General features: G+C 41.8%; 1 protein-coding gene across 3 annotated transcripts in view; it reads right to left on the bottom strand.

Annotated features, from left to right (window-relative positions):
* Positions 1–19,636, bottom strand: part of JAKMIP2 (janus kinase and microtubule interacting protein 2) — a 230,287-nt gene that overhangs the window by 29,331 nt on the left and 181,320 nt on the right. For all 3 annotated transcript variants that reach the window (XM_020969156.2, XM_020969157.2, XM_020969158.2), the window contains 7 exons: positions 16,892–16,990; positions 15,590–15,688; positions 12,592–12,645; positions 11,072–11,137; positions 8,230–8,298; positions 6,344–6,421; positions 2,998–3,201 (listed from right to left, as the gene is read on the bottom strand). In XM_020969156.2, the coding sequence (XP_020824815.1) occupies positions 2,998–3,201; positions 6,344–6,421; positions 8,230–8,298; positions 11,072–11,137; positions 12,592–12,645; positions 15,590–15,688; positions 16,892–16,990 (669 nt within the window). The remainder of the gene's footprint in view (positions 1–2,997; positions 3,202–6,343; positions 6,422–8,229; positions 8,299–11,071; positions 11,138–12,591; positions 12,646–15,589; positions 15,689–16,891; positions 16,991–19,636) is intronic.

Here is a 19,636-nt window from a genome sequence, read left to right as displayed (position 1 = left end):
AGAGAGAGAGAAAAAGGAAGACAGAATGTATATTTTATATATATACACACACATATGCATATAAATATATATATACATATGTATGTATATATATGTGTGTATATACACACACACACACACACACACACACACACACATACATAGATATGTGTCTCATTATGGGCAAAGCATTCTGTTGGGCACTGGGAGAAATTCAAAGATTGGATAAGATAGTCTCTGCCCTCATGAAGCTTCCAGTCTACTAGAAAGATGTAGTATACATGTGGAAATAGATAAGTACTCAGATCTTACAAAACATATAATATCCCATATAATTTTATATTCTACTTATTTATTTAGAAAAAAAATACATCTGCAAGGTGTGTGAGAGCTGTACAGAATAAAAGGCTCTTTAAGCTCCTGGGTCATGGAAGATCATCCTCCTATGTCTACAGGATAGCCACAGCCTGCGGGGGCCTAGCCAACCTCCCCACTAATAATGATTCACGTTTCCGTGACCCTTTAACGGTAACGGGTAATCTCACCTTTAAATATCTGGATTCCTGACCTCCTTGCTGATGATAACTGAGTATCCTCCTGGTCTTGGCATCTACCTAGCACCTCCTACTTTGTCACTACCCATAATTCCAGAAGAGCAAATGTTTACACTGATGATTAACAATCTGTTAATAACAGATTTGTCTTGGGAATTAGTGAGTTTTTTAGTTGTTTTTTTTTTCATGGTCTCCTCCCCCATTAAAGTACTACTCCTATATCTCACTATGGCATGGAATTGACCCCAGGTTCTCCAAGGCCATGCCAGAAGAATGTAATTCTGGTAGATTTTACCTGGGCCCGGTGATGAGCCATGTATCTGTGACTGGAGCTCTCTCTAGCCTAGGTGTTTGGACTGAAGAAAGTTGGCAGATTGGTCATTGGGTGATATGGCCACAGCAACTCTCAAAGACTGCCCATGAAGTGGTAGAGAGATTGTGAAAGGTAACGGAAGGAGTACCCATGCCAGAGAACTTGCAGCTTTTTGAAGTATTATTCATTCATTCAATTCCTGCCCCTCTCGCCCCCAATTATGTTACACATATCTCCAATCACTTCTCTTCCTGGCCACAGAGAAGAGAAAGCTCTGTCTCTGATTCTCTATTTTTCTGCATCTGTCTCTCTGTTTCCCCTTTTCTCTGATCCCACAGAGATTCTCTGAGGCTCAAACTGGGCTTATGAATGGATGAATCTTTTGAGGGGAGGGAGAGAACATTCCTCCTGCCCTGCGGAAATCTCCAAATGTAGCATGGTTGGAAAAACAAGGCAGTGCGTTTCAAAGACAATTTAATTGATCACTGTTTTTGGAGTTTAACTGGCAAAGAAGATGTACAAAGGAAGAGCAGTTTAGGAGTTTTAGTCTCATTGAAGCACGTAATCTCTGAGTTGGTGGAGTCCTCAAAGATAATCTCGTTGAAATGTTATCTGAATAAGAACTTTCTCTGTAATAGTCCCAATCATACGAAAGTCATTGGTTTAATTAGCCATCTAGCTACATGACCAGGCAAGTTGGTTATCTAGCTTCCCTTTGAAGACTGACAGTGATAGGGAACTTGCTAAGGTAACCCATTCCATTTGAAGGCACCTTCAAGAGTTGGGAAGCTTTTCTTATATGATGATGAAATCTTCCTCTCCACAGCTTCTATCCATAGTTCCTACTTCTACCCTTAGGCACCAAACAAAATGAAATCTAATCTATCTTCCACAGGATAGCTCTACAGATAACAAAAGACTGTCTCTTATCTACCCCCTAAGCCTTTTCTTCTCCAGGCACCTCCCCTCCTGCCCCACCACAGTCCTTCTCCAAATCTTATGTTACTGGGGCTAGGACTAGGATCTATGATTTCACTAGTACAGAGAGCTCCTAGATGAGAAAACTCCTTCTCCTAAAGCAAGTTGGAACCTTCTCTGCAACTCGGAATCTCCATTGCCTAGAATACTAAGAACTTAAGTGATTTGTCCAAGATTATACAGCTATCGTGTTATTAGGGCAGCATTTGAACCTAGGTCTTCCTGGCTTTGAGGACAGCTTTCTAGTCACTACATCCATCGTGGCTGAAAGAAATGGAGATGTTTAGGGAGAGGAAAGAAGACTATTGGGGTTGGCATGATCTCTTCCTTCAAATATTTGAAAGATTACCATTCAGGAGATGGATTAAAACTTCTTTTGCCCAGCCTCAAAGCTGAAATGGAGCCTTAAAAAAAGGATCTAAATGGAATGTATTCCAGAAGGTTTTTTAAAAAGTGTACTCATTTTCTCATTGAAATATGATAATTAGTAACAACAATAATAATGACTAGCATTTATGTAGAGCCTACCTTGTATAAGGCTAAGTGCTTTACAAGTATTATCTCATTTGATCATCATAACAACCCTTCAGAGTAGGTGCTATTATTGTCCCCATTTTACAGTTAAAGAAATTGAGACTGACGGGTTAAATGACTTGCCCAAGGTCACACAGCTAGTAAGTATCTGAGATCAGATTTGAGCTTGGGTCTTTCTGACTCCAGGCCCAAGGCTCTATCTACAAGCCACCTAGCTACTTTGACAGACTGTGATTTCTACACTAAGTGTAAAGGATAACACATGAATTTATAGTCTTTTATTCTGGGGTTCTCTGTGTCTTTCTGTGACTATGGTGTGGGAGATGGAGCATTGGGCCTGGAATAATGGAGACCTGAGTTCAAAGTCAGCCTCAGACACTTACTAGCTGTGTGACCTTGGGCAAGTTACTTAATCCCTGTCTGCCTCAGTTTCCTTATCTGTAAAACAGGGATAATAATAACACTCTCCTCCCGGGGTGGTTGTGAGGATCCCATGAAGTAATACCATTTCTAAAGCGCTTTTCAAACAGTAAAGCGCTAGATCAGTGCTAGCTAGCCTTGTGATGGCAGTCCTCCCCCTCACATCCTCCAGCTCTGCACGTCCCTCTGAGTCAGTATCCTAGTTCTCACCCCCCTTACCTGGTGGGCTTGTTGCAGCAGCTCCATTCTCTCCTGAAGTATCTGACAGTCGTATTCTCTGCTCTTTCTCAGCATCTGCCGCCGTAACTTTTCTACTGCTGTCCGTAATTCTTCTTGCTGCTTTTCACTTAGTAATTCTCCAAACTTGATCACAGTTTCTTGCTGCAAAGCATTGTATAAAGTGGCTTCCAACTCCTGGATTCTCTGGTAACACAAGGAGAAACATTTGTTCAACCTTGCTGGCCCTTGAGCAGCACATTCTGGGGTCACTGATGTTTCGTTCTGAGACTGCTGATTTGGACTTGATCTCTGTGAAATTAAATCCTGGGAGAGGGTGGAAGCATCACTAGGCCTCACGTGGAGGAAGGGGAGCACGGGAGGAGCTCCCGTGGCTCTCAGCTTTTGCTCTCAATTAGAACATAAGCACCCTAAGCAGAGAGATAGCTTCTTTCTTTGTATTTCTATACCCAATGCCTGACACACAGTAGGCACTGACTACTTGTTGATTTACTGATTAAGCAGCAGATTACATAGTCAGAGTGGCACAACATGGTGTCGTGGAAGGAGCGCTGCATTTGGGGGCAGAGGACTTGGGCATGGATTCCGGATCTGTCTGGCCTGCATAGGTTGCTGAGTTTTTCTGAGCCCCAATTTGCTTCTCTGTAAAATGAAGAGTTTTGACGTGATGGTCTCTGAAGGCCCCTCCCACCCCGAATCCAAAGACTCCAGGCTTTATTCTTGATGTGTATGACTTGAGTAAACATACTCACTGGCCTTCGGAATGATCAAGTGAGAGCAAAGTTTCAGCCCCACTTTTAACTTGGGGATAGAAAGGGCAAATACAGGGAGGGAATGGAAAAACCATTTCCTTTTTTTTTTTTAATCAAGTCTGTCCTACGATCCTCCCTTAATATTTTCTTCATCCACGTGCACATTCAACCTGCCCCTCACACACACAAATCATTATTTATCATTTGTACTTTGTTCACATCATACAAACCTAAACACATTAGCAGTGCATATTGATATGTTAATATCTCACAAGTATTGTTGTTGTTCAGTTGTGTCTGACTCTTTGTGACCCCATTTGGAGTTTTCTTGGCAGAGATACTAGAGTAGTTTGCCATTTCCTTCTCCAGATCCTTTTACAGATGAGGAAACTGAGGCAAACAGGGTGAAGTGATTTGCCCTGGATCATGCAGCTAGTGTCTGAGGCTGGATTTAAACTCAGGTCTTCCTGACTCCGCGCCCAGCATTCCACCCGCCACATCACCTAGCTGTTCCTCTCGCAAGTACTGAACTCCCATAAAGTTCTCCTCCAGTGAGCCATCAAAGTGTGGGGGTGACTAGGAGCTTTCAAAGGCAATGCTAGTGAATCCAAACTCTGGTTGTTCCTTCCGGGGTGGAGGGTATAGACTTAGCCATAGACCACACATGTACTTTCCAGAGCACTCGTGTAGCTAAGTATGAGAAGAACTCAGCACCAGAAGAGTGATCACTTGAACGTTTTTGACCCACAGCATCTCCCTTTTTTCCTCTTCTCCGCGTGCCCCAGCTGACTTCAAGGCTCAGCTTAAACCGCACGTCCTGCTGGAGACCTTACCTTACCCTAGTGCCTCTCCAACAAAAAATTAACCTGTGTGTATTTTGTACATACTCATATGCATCATGTGTTTGCTTCCCCAGTAGAATACGAGCTCTGAGAGGGGAGGGACTGTTTCAGTTTTTGTCTCTGCGTCGCCAGTATCCAGCACAACTCCTGGCACACAGGAGAAGATTATTTAAGAGTGGCTTTTGATTGATCAGCGATACTTGCAGAGAATTCTAACTCTCTATAAGAGGCTTTTCAGCCTTCTGGCAAAGATGAAGGATACAGCATCCCCACAGCACTGAAGTAATAAACCCTCACAGCAAATGGTTCACCTGTAAGGCCTAGAGTACATAATTCTCTCCCCAGGGATCATCCAACCTACCAAGGAGGCAATTAATGGCAACCAGTGCCAATGAAGAGATCTATTGTAGACCGGCCTTCTTCCTTTTGAGTTGCCATGGGGCCATGCGGGGCCAAGGGAGTGCGAAGGAAAAAGGCAGAGCCCAACACCTGGAATTAGGTATCAACTTGAGGAAGTGGGGAAGGTTAGAAAAAAAATCCCGCACTGTAAACTATGACTATTAGTGTAGGGAACTGAGCAAAATGTTATATTCTCTGACACTGGCATCTACTCACAACAGTTTTCTAATAGAGTCCCAGACTACTGGGAGTCTTGAAAAGTTATCATTTGATTTCACTATTTGTCCCACAGAATCGCAACTTGCAAAGACTAGAAGAATCCCTAGACACCATGCTATTTAACTCCTTATTTCGTGCATGAGGAGATATATCCAGAGAGCTCACATAGTAAGTGGCAAAGCTGTGATTCGAACCCAGTCCATGGGATCACAGCTTTAGCAGTTCAAGGGACTTCAAAGGCCATCTGGTGCACTCTGCTTCCCTCATTTTTACAGATAATCAGAGTGGGGAAAGGTAGGTGACATGTCCACAGTCATACAGGAGAAAAGTATCAGAGGTGGGATATTCTCATGTTTCCCACATTTTCTGACTCTAGATACAGAATTGTTTCTACTGTACCGTAGTCCTCCCATACCTAAGTATCTTTCCACCTCACTGCACTGCTCACCTGTCCCACAATTCCGTGTTAAAAGCAGCACATGAAATGTTTTTCTATGCTAAATGAAGTCAGTCTAAATGAACATTATAATTTTGTTTTGAAAACTAGTCTTCTGAGAACTTTGTAATACCATAAGGTGTAATTCTAGGGAAAAGGATTTAGATCTTCAAAAGAACTTAGAGATCATCTAATCGTATTTTGTCATATGCCAATGATTATTAAGGCCGTAGTGTCAAACTGAGATAGAAGTGAAGGGCACTGAAGCAAACGTAAAGATCCCTGTGGACCACATATTGATTTAGAAAACCACACACTAACATGATCTATGTTTCGTTGTATTTTAAATTTATCCTGTTAAGTATTTCCCAGTAAAATTTTAATCTGCTTCTTCTGCACTGAGTCATATATTGGCCTCGTGGTCAATACCTTTGGTTTAAGGAATCTGCCCAAGGTGACATCCCACAGATCAGCAATTATATAAAAGGTCAAGATTTGAGGCCAGATGTTCTCTCTCTGGATCCAGTTCTCTTCCTAGGACAACACTGGTACCATGAAGCTGGGATTGGATGTGCTCATCTACATCCCACAGACCACCAAGCACAGCGAAGGAATTGCATTGCCACTCTATCTTATGTGACTGGGAAGCCATGACATTTGTCTGGGCGGTTTAGACTTACCATATAAGCTTGATCAAGCGCTTGCTTCCTATAGTCTAATTCTTCCTCCAGGTAACCTTTGATCTTGCAGAATTGTTCCTGTAATCAAAGTCCATTTCGATAAACCAGAAGAGACAGGTTAGTTAACTGGGAACTGTTGGGAAATTACTAGCTTATAGGAAGAGGTTGCCAAAAATAGTGACCATGTGGAGTCATTGGGGGAGTCAGGAATATTTCCACATAAAGCAACAGAGAACCCAACAAAGCTCCCAAACGCACAGAATGTCCCAAAGTATTACCTAAGCAATCAATATGAATTCCTTTCCTAAATCCATAACTAGGAGGCCGCCTTAAACTCTTATCTAGGGCAACATTGTCTAAAATAACTAAGGGTTGTCATAAAGGGACTGTGGGGATCAGTGAGAGGAGACTTAGAACAACAGAGTCATGGAATGTCCGAATTGGAAGGGAATTTAGAGCACAGAATGTTAAAATAAAAGGAATTTTAGAGATCTTTAGTCCAGTGGTTCTTACACTTATTGGTGTCAAGGTCCCGTTACACTCTTAAAAATGAGGAACCTCCAAAGAGCTTTTGTTTATGTGGGTTATACCTATTGTTATTAACCATATTAGAAATTAAAATGTCTCAATATTGTTATAAAAGTAGTTTTGACTTTGTGAGCCCCTTAACGTGTTTTCAGTTTTTGGACTATACTTTGAGAATCACTGTTCTAATCCAAAACCTCTCTTAGAGTTATGAGTGGCAAAGTGATATTTGAACCTAGTTCATAGGGGTATAGATTTATAACTGGAAAGGATTTTGGAAACCAAGTGGTCAAACCCTTCTTTTTTTTTACAGTAGAAGATCCTGACACCAACAGAAGTTAAGGGACTTGCCCATGTAGTATGTAACAGTTTTGGGATTTGTATTTAGATCTTCTGATTCCAATTCCTATTCCCTTTCAACCACATCATGGTTCTCTGACTCCAAATCCATCACTTTCCACATTGTGTCTTGTTCCTTTTAAAATCGGTTAAATTTGAAATTATTTTTATTTTTACACTAATATATCTGGCATGTTTATAACAAAGTCCTTCTCCTCATAGAGTGGAGGTAACCCTGGTGACTCTGGTGACTCTGATAGGCCCTATCTAGCTTGAAAGGGGGCAAATGTAGACCTGGTGGTATTTCTGTCATCTGAGAATCAGCTAAGTGTGAAGAGGGCAATCTGGACATTGGTGCGTGTTGAAGTATTGTTTTTGTTTTTGCTTTTTTTGTCGACACAGCAACTCACAAAGAGCATCATTCTTAGAGGGGCTATCATCTGCATGGAGGATGGAATTCCCACACCTGGGAAATCATGGATCATAAGTTTGTATTTGTATGTAGCACCCACCAAATGTGTTTATAAAGCCTCATAGAAGGTGCACCACAATATTTGCTGGGATGATGATAAAAATGTAGAACAAAGTACCATTCTCTTCTAAAATCCTTTCTTGAGCCCTGTTAGTGCCTGAGAATTTTGAGGCTTTCTAAGCTCTAGCATTGCTGAGGGTTACTTTGATAGGTAAAGGTAGATAAAGAATGTTTGAAGGATGATTTTGATCAACTATCCACAAAGATAACCTTTGGGTCTGTTTTCTTCATAGCAGCTTTTGGAAAAAATAAAAACAGGATTTCATGTTAACTGAAAGGATGTGACATGATTGTTACAGATCTCTGAGTATTTGATTCTAAGAAGGGTACATAACCATCCCCATCCCCCAATACATGTAAAGATGGGAAGATGTCCAACACATGCGTAAAGATCAGGTGAAACTGGCCAAGGGCTAAGCAGCGGTTTGCCATCATCTAATCATCCTTCTTGCTGTAGAATGAGCTGTACAAAAGACATCTCTGCGCTTACCATGTCACTCTCCAGCTCCATCATCTTCTGATGTAATGCAGCCTCTGCCCCTTCAATCTGCTGGATCCACTATAAGGCAAATAGGATAGAGATCTATGACTCACAGAGCCATCCGACACACTTCCTGAGCAATGGACTTACTCCTTTTCTATATCCCTTCCCCGTCTGTCTCTGTCCATCTGCCTGTCTGTCTTCTCTCTGAAAATTCAGGGAGTACAGACTCATGTACGTTGGGACTACTTTTTGACAATGGTATCAAAACCTTACACTAGATAACACAATGAACTCCCAGTGGATACAGGAACTAAGTAAAAAAAAAAATCATAAAAATAAAAAAAAAAGCAGAAGGCAAGAATATAGATTTAATTGCTGTGGTTAGAGGCAGAACTCTTAACAAGGGGTAGAGTTGAACAAAGAAGATAGAATGGATAAGCTAGAATAGAAAAGCCTTTGCACCAACAAAAAGCAGATAGAAGAGAAGCAGTTAATTGGGATAAATCTTTGCAGCAAACATCTCTGGTGAAGTTTGGATATCTAAGATATATAAGGAAATGATAGGCATATATAAGGAGAATGATATCCACTGAATTGCTGACTCTCAGAGGAGAAGAGGACTTCAGGTCTCTCTAGTACAATCCATACAATCCACAGGTGAACAAATGGTCACCTAGTTTCCACTTGAAGACACCCAGGACAGCCCGTGCTACCTTAGGACAGCTCTGAGAGTGAGATTTTTCTTATGTTGAGATACAATCTGCCTCCCTGGACTCTCTTCCTATTGCCCTTCTCTCCTCCCCTTCTCACTGCCCCATTACTGCATGTGGTGCTTCTGGGCCTGAGTTGACTAAGTTCTTTGGGATAGACCTTCAAATACTTGAGGAGATATCATCATGTCCCAGTTGAGTTTTCTCTTCTCCGGACTAAACATCCCGAGTATCTTCCACTAGTCTACACATAGCCTGGTTTCCGGTCACCATTCTGGGTTGAGAGATGAAACTTCCTAAAGTATGATTTATTTGGCTTTTATGTGAAAGATACACAAGTACTCAATAAAACCGCACGGATTCAATTTTTATGATTTTGGTAAAATGATTTCATCTTTGGCATCTCTAAATTCTTTCACTAAAGTTCCCCATCTGACATCTCATATAACACAGGTGACTCAATTCTTGAAGGTCAGATCTGTGGAGGAAAAAGCTCTGAAAGGTCCTGTCAGCCTCTAAAAGCTTCAGGTATAGGCCTGGTAATGAACTGCATGCCTGTTATCTGAGGACAAACCCAAGCTGAGCACGGAGATAAGCTCATCATCTGAAATGCGGCTAACAAGTGAGGAGCTTTTCCAGCCAAAGCAATTCACAGGAACTGTGTTCTAAGAGGAGTTGCGGTCTCCATCAGTTGAGGATAAAATCACTTTTCTGTTAATTTTTGAGTCATTTTCAGTCATGTCTGACTCTTTGTGACTCCATTTTGGGGCTTTCTTGGCAAAGATACTGGAGTAGCCTTCCATTTCATTCTGTAGCTCATTTACAGATGGGAAAATAGAGGCTGAGTTAAGTGACTTGTCAAGAGTCACAGAGCTAGTAATGGTCTGAAATCATATTTGAACTCAGATCTTCCAGACTCCAGGCCTGGAGCTCTATTCACTGCGTCAACTAGGTGTTTGCATAGAGTTTTTGTTGTTTGGGGTTTTCTTGGCAAAGATACTGGAGTAGTTTGCCATTTCCTTTTCCATTGCGTGGGGTGGGTGTTTAATAAATATTTGTTTAGTTGAACTGACTCACACTGTTATCATGGGGTTTTTTATCACTGGGACAGTTGTATCCATGTCTTTCATGCATCTAGGACTCTAGAAAATACCCTGAGTGTCTCTATACTCATGTGTGCATGTCTAGCCTATCCATCTTCTTGATAGCACAGCAGTCTTGAGGCCCACTGAATGCAATTCAAGAATGCCTGTTTCCTAACTTTACATTCACATTCAAGGTAGCTAGTTGGCTCAGTGGACAGAAGGCCAGGTCTAGAGTCTGGAAGACCTGTGTTCAAATTTGGCCTCAGACACTTATTAGCTATGTGACCCTGGGCAAGTCACTTAAAATTTTAGAGGTGGAAGGGACCTTTAAAAGGTCACCCAGTCCAACCTTTCTATTCAGTTGAGGAATCCGAGGCCTGAAGACAGGAAGTAAGTGACTTGCCCAAGGGTAACATGAGCAGTTGGGGGCAGCTTTTGTTCATTCTGTCATTCTCTATGCCTTGCATTCTGTATGTCACGGTCATTTATAGTGTTAAAATGGTTGTATTGAATCTGGTCTAAGTTTCTATTTTAAGATCCAGGCCCCTCCCCCACCCCCCATCCCACCACTGGACCTGTCTCCCTGCCCTTATAGCTGTGAGCATGGACCCTCACAGTCCTCAGGGATTGTTTGGGTGATAGTTTCACCTAATCAGGCGTCTAATCTGCTAGGTTTTCACTTCTGAAATATTAACAGTGCAGCAAAATTCAGGAATCATTCACTTTTTAAGAGTTTCTCCTCCATTCGATCTCATTTGATTTGATTCTCCACTTAAGATCTCCATTTGAGATCATACTTATAAGGCTCTTAGCATAGTGCCTTGCACATAATAGATACTTAATAAATGCTTATTCCATTTGGTTCCCTTCTTATACTCTTTACATATCTATATCTCTATATCTCTATTTATATAAAGCATTTTAAAAGGGCCTCAGGCACACAGACATGTGTAAAAGGACTTGCTGTCCTTAGCTCCTGAATGGACAGGAAAGAGTACCCATTTCACAAGGTGAGACATTGAGAATAGTAGAAAAATTGGTATTGGATTTTACCTTTTCTGCAAGGGAAAGCACAGTGCTGGCCTGAATAATGGCCACTTGCTCTTCATTCCGCAAATTCTGCAAACAAACAAAATAAGAGTGCTTAAAAAGTGAGAATGCTCCCGCAATACCCACCCAACTGCTGCTATGTAATTAACAGCAGCAATGGTGGCTAGGAGTCCTGGTTAAATACCAAGGAAAGAAGGTTAAAGTGGGTTATATGGAGATAAGCAGGATGCCAGCGGGTCATAGTCTTAGAGATGGAAGGATCACGGGAAGGGCACTTAGAATGTATCTAGTCCAACCTTCTCATTTTACACCCAAGGAAGTCGAGGCCAGAGAGAGAAGAAGAGAACTACCTGAGGTTATGCAGGTAGGTAGAAGAGGCAGGGCTGAGATTTAAACTGAGTCTTCTAAGTACAAGTCCAAAGCTCTTTTCCACTGTGTCAATCTCAGCTAAAGTCAACACACACATCTTCTGTTTGGGGTTTAACATTTAATAAACAGCAATCTCTTGTTGAGGGGTCAAGTTTTGTCTTGTTTTCTTCTCTTAAATTCTGACTTTTATATTTTACCATTTCTACTTGTTAATGAGTAGTAGAATAAAATTTACACAATGAAATGTAAAAATTCTGAGCAGTCACGATGTCTGTTCACACTGTGCTCCCAAACACTGCTGTTTGCGTATAACCTATTTGTACAGAGCCTCCAGCTTGTCCTGATCCTCAGCAAAGACACAATACAAAACATGTCCACGGTGCCTTCAAAAGTGATCATCTTTCTATCTCTGCGATCTTGCCCTAGCTAAACAATATTCCATAAACTGACTTTATTAATAGTCACAATGGAATGTTAGGGGGGAAAAAGCAGAATGTCAAGTGAAACAAAGAACAAACAGATTCTCTTGATAACAGACGGATGCCATTTTAATTGAATCTGCTTTCCCTTTTGACAATTTTTCAAGGAGAATTAATGCTGGTCTTTTGGTGCTCGGGACCAAAGGGCATTATTCGTCAACAGATAATTCAGTCCCCCTAAAGACTCCCCCCACAACTGAGCTAATTCTTCGTGACTCTGCCCACAATGGGGTTTTCAGGAAGAAAAAGAGTAACAACCTACTGGCCCATTTTTTTCCCCCTGAGGCTAACATCAACCCTACCACTTAGTGTCATTGGCAGGGAGCATAGCCAATCAATTTCACACAGGGTGCCCTGAAGCAACTGTCAGATGGTAATTACCTGTAATCACTGCAAATGTGGCCCCAATCAAACAGGGAACCTGCAGACGAAGACCTTTTTATCCAGAGCTGTTGATGCCACCATTCCCTTGTCCCCTGAGTACCTTCACCCCTCTCCCATTCTTTGTTCTAGGGCTTGCTAAAGAGTAGCCTCTTCAGGGGGTCAAAGGTTTCTGTAGCCCAATACTGCTGGTCTGATATTCCTTTGTCCATGTTCTCTTGGTAAGGATTCCTCGCCTATTGCTCTATAAATTAGACACTTACTGAATTTAAACAACTCATTACTTGCACTTACCCCATTGTCACCCAGAATGTCAAGCTGTTTAATGAGGTCCGGGATGCTCACATCCTGCAATGATGAGACAGGAAAACAACACAAATTGTTGTGGCTTTAACAAAGGAGCATTTAAAGACCATACTTTCTTGGAGTCTCTTCTAAATGCATTTTGTATCATTTTACTTACTTCAGTACTTTCAGGAGCTGTGATTTCCTCAGTGACATTACTCCTTTCACAGAGGTAGATTGCAACCCCTCTGGCATCAGAGGATGAGCTCTGGGAGTTGCTATGGCTAAAACACTTTTCACCTTGCAGTCAACCTGGTGATTAGTCTCTTAGTGTGTATATTCCTCCTTGGGTAAAAGGCACATTTCCATCTCTAAGGATGGACATGGCTCAACTTTTCCAATGAGATGGGGCCTGCCAAAGCTTGTGCTTCACTGGTATAGCCTTTGGGATCCACAGAGCACCTGTGTGATATGATGAGCCATTGGAGAAGGACTTAATGAGGAGAGAGAGCATGGCGCTAAGGGCAGAAGTAAAGAGGCCAGCCTTGGCAAAGAGAAGGGCCACCTATTTGTCAGAAATGAATAAAAAATGAGAGGATGGAGGATGATCAGAAATTCATGGATAAAACTCATCATTATCCTCCTCAGTGTTCACATTCACAAAAATTTTAAGGCATTCTTTGTTGCTGTCCAGTTACTTCAGTCATGTCCAAACCTTTGCGACCCCATTTGGGGTTTTCTTGGCAAAGATACTGGGATGGTTTTCCATTTCCTTTTCCAGTTTATTTTATAGATGAAGAAACTAAGGCAAACAGGGTTAAATGACTTGCCCAGGATCACAAAGCTAGAGACAGGGTTTGAACTCAGGAAGATGAATCTTCCTGACTTTAGGCCAGGTACTCAATCTACTGTGCCACCTCTACACGCATTATTATTTGATCTTCAAGACAGCTCTGTGAGGTGCTGCTGTTGCCCCCATGTTACCAAGGAGGAAGCTGGGACTAAGAGAGGTGAAATGACTCACCCAGGGTCACAGAACAGGGACAAATACCAGGACTGTGATTTTACTGATATAAAGAACTCCCAGTTAAGGAAACTCCCTTTGCAATGCCAGCTGTCACCTTCTCTGCAACTTACAGCCTTAGAGAGCTGTCTAGACATAGCAGTGGTGCCAAACTCAAACAGGAAGTGGGGCTACTACATCATATTCTCTTCTGGCCACACATTGGCTTAGAAAATCATATATTAATATTGTCCATGTTTGATCATATTTTTATTTATTTCATTAAAATTTCCCAATTTCATTTTAATCAGGCTTAGCAGTATCTGGGAATGTTAGGTGTGGGGGTGATACTCTGGCAAGTGTGTCTAACTCTTCTGGTCTAGAGAACTGAGAGGTTAGCTGATTTGTCCAGGATCACACAGCCAGCATATGTCAGCGGTAGGACTTGAACATAGGTAGGACTCCCAGGCCAATTCTCTGCCCATCAAGTCATGCTCCCTCTCATATGTGCCTGAGGTCACACAACTAGGAAATCACAACAACATATATTTAAAGCTAGAAGGCACCTTAGAGATTTTGTTGTTTGGCCGTTTCAGTTGTGTCTAACTCTTCTTGATCCCCTTTTGTTGGGGAGGAGCCTTTGGAAGAGATACTGTGAAGTGCTTTGCCATTTCTTTCTCCATCTCATTTTACAGATGAGGAAACTGAGGCAAACAGGGTTAAGTGACTTGCCCAGGGTCACACAGCTAGTAACTAGTGGCCTTCCTGACTCAAGGCCTGGTGCTTTATTCACTCTTTCACATTGCCATTTTATTTCTTTAGCCTTTTGGCATGGATAACAGTCTGAGAGATTGTACTTTTTAATTTGTTGCTGGAATGCAGTTGAATTCTGCTGTTTACATAGGAGTGGGCTAATTTCCTGAAAATGCCTGCTATCTCAAATCTAAGAATTCAAGAGCCACCTGGGTCCTTGAATAAACATCTCTGATAATTACTTCCAGTGGATTATAGGTTTTGTGGTTTACTCAGAGGAAAATTTGAAGAGGAAACAGCAGGTTGGTTGGACATTCAATTCAAAGTTAACTTGCTCATCTCTTCTTAGGTTACACGTTCCCCTACAGCCTATAATGATAAGGGCAATAATGACAACAACAATAATAGACATTTATGTGGTGCTTTAAGCATTATATAAGCATGCAGCAAATATATAGCTTCAAAGCATTTTGTATCTGATCCTCATGATGACCCTGTAAGATGATGTTATAGGCATGATTGTCCTGGTTTTGCAGAACAGGAAACTGAGAGGTCAAGTGACTCGTCCTTAGTCAAACAGCTCGTAAGTGCCAGAAGTGGGTTTGAAATCCTTTCTGGATGCTTTACGTGCCTATCTTACCTGTGTATAGGTTGTTCCCACGAGGGCATGAGCTTACATTTTAATTGGTGCCCTTGGACTTCCAGAACCTCTCTAAGACTATAAATTACAGAGCATCAATAGAAGGAGTTTTCTTCTATCATGAATGAAATCACAGATCTGATCCAGGAAAAAAAAAGTTTTCGGCACTTAAAACAATGCCTAGCACACAGTGGGCATTTATAGAGGCTTGCTGAATTGAGTCAAAGTCTCTAATTCATTCCTTTGCCACTAGATGGAGCCATTTTCATCTGCTTGCATAGTCATGACTTGAGTATCAAGCAACAATTTAAGGGCTGTAGAGTCAGCATGAATCTGGATTTGGAAAAGACCTCAGAGGTTTTCTAGGTCACCCCTCCCCCCCCCACACACACTTTACAGATGAAGAATCTGAGGCCTGAAGAAGTTATTTGTCCAAGGTTACATTGAACATGAATGGCAGAGTCAGGATTTTAATCCAGGTCTCCTGACTCTAAATCCAACCCTTTCCACAGTACCTTGCTGCCCATCCTCATCATTTTCCCAAATCCCAAGTCCCTTATCTAGCCCCTCATTTAATTTTTGGACAAGCGGAAAGGTTTTCATTGGCATACCTTGACACCTTCTTTCATGCAGTATATCTGTAGAGCGCTTACGCCATCGGAAAATGGGTGAATTTGTAGATTAAATGGAGGTGATCTTCTTTCTCTTTCCTTGAAATACATGGGAAGAGGAGGAAGAGGAGGAGAAGGAACATTGGAATTAATCAAGTGGCAAGCATCATCTGATTAAACACTTAATCATCTGTGTAGGTCTTCTAGTAACATTGATATGTTGCTTATGAGAAAGTCTAATGAAAAAGGACTAAGATTTAATTTCATTAGAAAGGAAATAGCTAACCTAAGTGAGAGAATGAGAAACTATGAATATATTTATAAAAGATGACATTCATTCAACTAGCCATATCCTGGAAACGCAGGGAGCAGAGTGGCATGAGGGTACCAATTTAACTTGTATAAATATTCAGGGCTTTCCAACATCCTGGGGAGTAAGTAAGGGACAACCCTGGGAGTAGAGCAGTATAGCAAGGGGAAATTCAGATGATGGAGCGACTCTGGCACATTAAATAAGTCTGACTTACTGAGTCAGCCATGTGGGCTGTATACAGGAAAGAGCCTACCACTTAGAGTTTCTTTAGTGGAAACTAATCAAGCCTTAACAGAGATCCCTAGGCTAACGGGAAATGACCATAGTGAGTTATTATTGCTGGCCCATCACAGAAAAGTAGACTAGGGGTGGGGAAGGGTGTTTCTTAGCCTTCCCATGCTATGTCCGTGAAAGCCCAAGGCAGACACCCCATGAAGAAGTCCAAATCACAGTTCCTATTTTCACTATAATCAAGATACTTCCTGATACAGGATAATATGCTTCCCAGCATTCCCCTCCATAAACGTGTTGAGGACCAGGTGGTTCTGGGGTTCCTTTCCTCCTGGTATTTCTATGACTTTTTGATCGCAGAGAAAGTTCTGAGATACAGAACTTCTGGAGATCTTTGGATTCTCTACTTCTGACAAAGTTCCCTCCCCCCACTCCCTCCATGGCTAGATCATAGATCTAGAGTTGGAAGGGAACTTGGAGGCCATCAAGTACAACCACCTCATTTTACAGATGGGGAAATTGAGGCTGAGGGGAGCTCGGAGATTTTCCTAGTGCCACACAGCTGACAAGTATCTAAAACAGGATCTGAGCCTATGTCTTCCTGACTCCAGATCCAGTACCGTATCCACTATGTCAAGCTGCCCCTGTCTGAAGTTGATCTGAGAGACATGAAATGGGTGGAACTGCAGTTCAGGTCAAGGGCTTGAGTCATGCACAGCAGTTCCTCCGCCCTGCGGGTGGGTGTTGCCCCTCCTTACTTCCAGTTCTAGGTTTCGGAACTCCAGCAGCTCGTTCTGGTCTCTGGCATCCTGCAGCTCCTGTTGCAATCGGTTGTTTTCTGTCTCCTGTTTTTCTATCTAATGGAGTAAAGGCGGAGTTAGAGGACCATTTAGAGAGCATTGTAACAGCAAGTAGCCACTTTACTGTCTCTTCTGGTTTATGAAGCAGTTCACTCCCAAGGCCTCTGTAAGGTGGGAAGCATAAGGATAATCATTTCTGTTTTCACATGTGGAAACAGAGGCACAGAAAGGATGGGTGATTTGCCCCTGGCCACAGAGGCAGAGTCAGGATTCAAACTCAGGTCTCTTGATTTCAAGGCTACACCGTAGCCCCTGTTTTTGCAAAGTTAGCACTTTCATAGCAGGCATTCATTCCCTCCCCCTTCCAAAAAACAGACAAAAAAAGGTGACCAGGAAGGAAAACTCCCAATTGAAAGTACACTGGGTGCAAGCAAAGGTTTTGTTTTTGTTTTGGTCTGTATCCTTAGTACCTAGAACAGCACCTTACACATTTTTTGGGTGGAAGAGAGTCCAGATTGTGATAGTATTGTTGGGAGAACTCCTGGTGTGGAGAGTCCTTACACTTGTTAAATCATCTGTAACTTCCAGTTTTGAGAGAGCTGGCTGGAGCACCAGGAGGTTGACTGACTTGCTAATGGTTCCATTAATCTAAGAGATAGAACTTGAACCTGGGTCTTCCTAACTCCAAGGAAAGACCTTTTACCCACTATGTCAAGAGTTCTCAAACTTTCTGATCTCAGGACCCTTGTACTCTCTTAAAATGATTGATGATCCTATGTGGGTTATATTGTATATGTAATATTTACTATACTAGACATGAAAACAGCTTAATATTATGATGAAGATTGTTTTGAACTTGAGCACCCCCTGAAAGGGTCACAGAGTCACCCAGAGGTCCCTCGCCCAAGCTTGGAGGACTTCTGCATTATTCCAAGCTGTCTCCTACTTTGTGGGACTACATTAGATTGGACGGTATCGAAGAACGCAAAACAGTGGATTTTACATTTGAAAGTCATTATTTTTGCGTTATCTATTGGTACTGTAGATTATTATAGAAGGACCAAGAATAAATCAATAGACAAACACTTGTTATTTATTACGATGCTGGCAATGTGCTGGGCTCGGAGAATACAAATATAAAAACAAGACAGACTCTGCCCTTCAGGAGCTGATATTTTACTGAGGGAGACAACACACACATACCCAAACATATCCAAGGTGTATACACAATACCAATCGCGAATTCCAGTGGACCAGAGGTGAAGCACCATAAACACCTTCTGATAGAGAGGTGAAGGACTTGGGATGCAGAATGAGGTGTATATTTTTGGACACAGTCAACAATGGAATTTTTTTATTTGACCATGCATATTTGTTACAAGGTATTTATTTTTTTTCTCCCAATGAGGTAGGAGAGACGAAGACAAGTTTCTGTTAATCAAAAATGTAAGTACATATATGTGTGTGTGTGTGTGTGTGTGTATATATATTGTGTGTATATATACACACACACACACACACACACACACACACACATATATATATACATACACAGAAAAGAAATACAAATTATTTGTGACGGGATGACACTGAGGGGCTCAGTCAAGGCCTCATGTAGCACATGTCACTTGAGCTGAGTTTTGAAAGAAACTAGGGTTTCTAAGAAGCACAGATGAGAAGGGATGGCATTCCAGGCATGGTGCACAGCCACTGCAAAGACATAGAGATGGGGGATGGAATTCTGCATGTGAAGAGCAGCAAGAAGGCCCATTTGTTTTTTTTAAAATGCAGACCACCCTCTCTGTTCACTGGGATGAACTGTAGAAGCACAGGTATGGGAGGTGCACGCCAGACATGGGGAGAGCAGGCACAAAGGCAAAGGCAAATCTGGAAACACTGTGTTGACCTTTGTTAGGTAAAGCTCCTCAATAGCAATCCAACTACAAGCCGTTTGTGAAAGGTTTATATCTATTCTAAGCAATAGAAGCAGTTCTAGTGGCTTCCTACTGCTTGTTAGATAAAATGTGATAATAAGCAAAGGGCACTAATGAGTCTAATGCAATAGGCAAATATGAACGGATAAGTCCAACTCTGAGACTTGAATAGGTTCTGTGACTGAAAGATTATCCTGGAAAAGTATACTTTATTCAAAAGAGTAGGGTAAATAAAGGAGGAGCAGGGGAACAGAACAGCATTACATAAAAAAAAAATAATCATATGAGGGAATCCAGGAAGCAGAAGGGAGGAAATATGTTGGAGAACATTTCTGTAAAGATCAATGGAGGCAGAAATGGTAGTTATATAGTCATGAGAGTACATTACAGACTACCTAGACAGAAGGAAGAAAGAAATGAAGAGTTCAGGAAATATCCCAAGACTTTCAAGATACATGGTATGGTACTGATAGAGGAGACCAATTATCTAGATATTGGCTGGAGCTCTCACGTGCTCTCTCTCTCTCTCTCTCTCTCTCTCTCTCTCTCTCTCTCTCTTTCTCTCTCGCTCTCTCTCTCTCTCTGTCTCTCTCTCTCTCTCTCTGTCTCTCTCTCTCTCTGTCTCTCTCTCTCTGTCTCTCTCTCTCTCTCTCTCTCTCTCTGTCTCTCTCTCTCTCTCCTCTCTCTCTCTCTCTCTCTCTCTCTCTCTCTGTATCTCTTCCAAGAGCAGTAAATCATTACTATTAAAATGAACAGCCCCTATATTCCA

The sequence above is a fragment of the Phascolarctos cinereus genome, unplaced genomic scaffold (assembly GCF_003287225.1).
Source record: "Phascolarctos cinereus isolate Bilbo 61053 unplaced genomic scaffold, phaCin_HiC Scaffold_2;HRSCAF=192, whole genome shotgun sequence".
Classification (NCBI taxonomy): domain Eukaryota; kingdom Metazoa; phylum Chordata; class Mammalia; order Diprotodontia; family Phascolarctidae; genus Phascolarctos; species Phascolarctos cinereus.
Note: the sequence above shows the minus strand (reverse complement) of the source record. Positions and strands in the feature narration are given on the sequence as shown.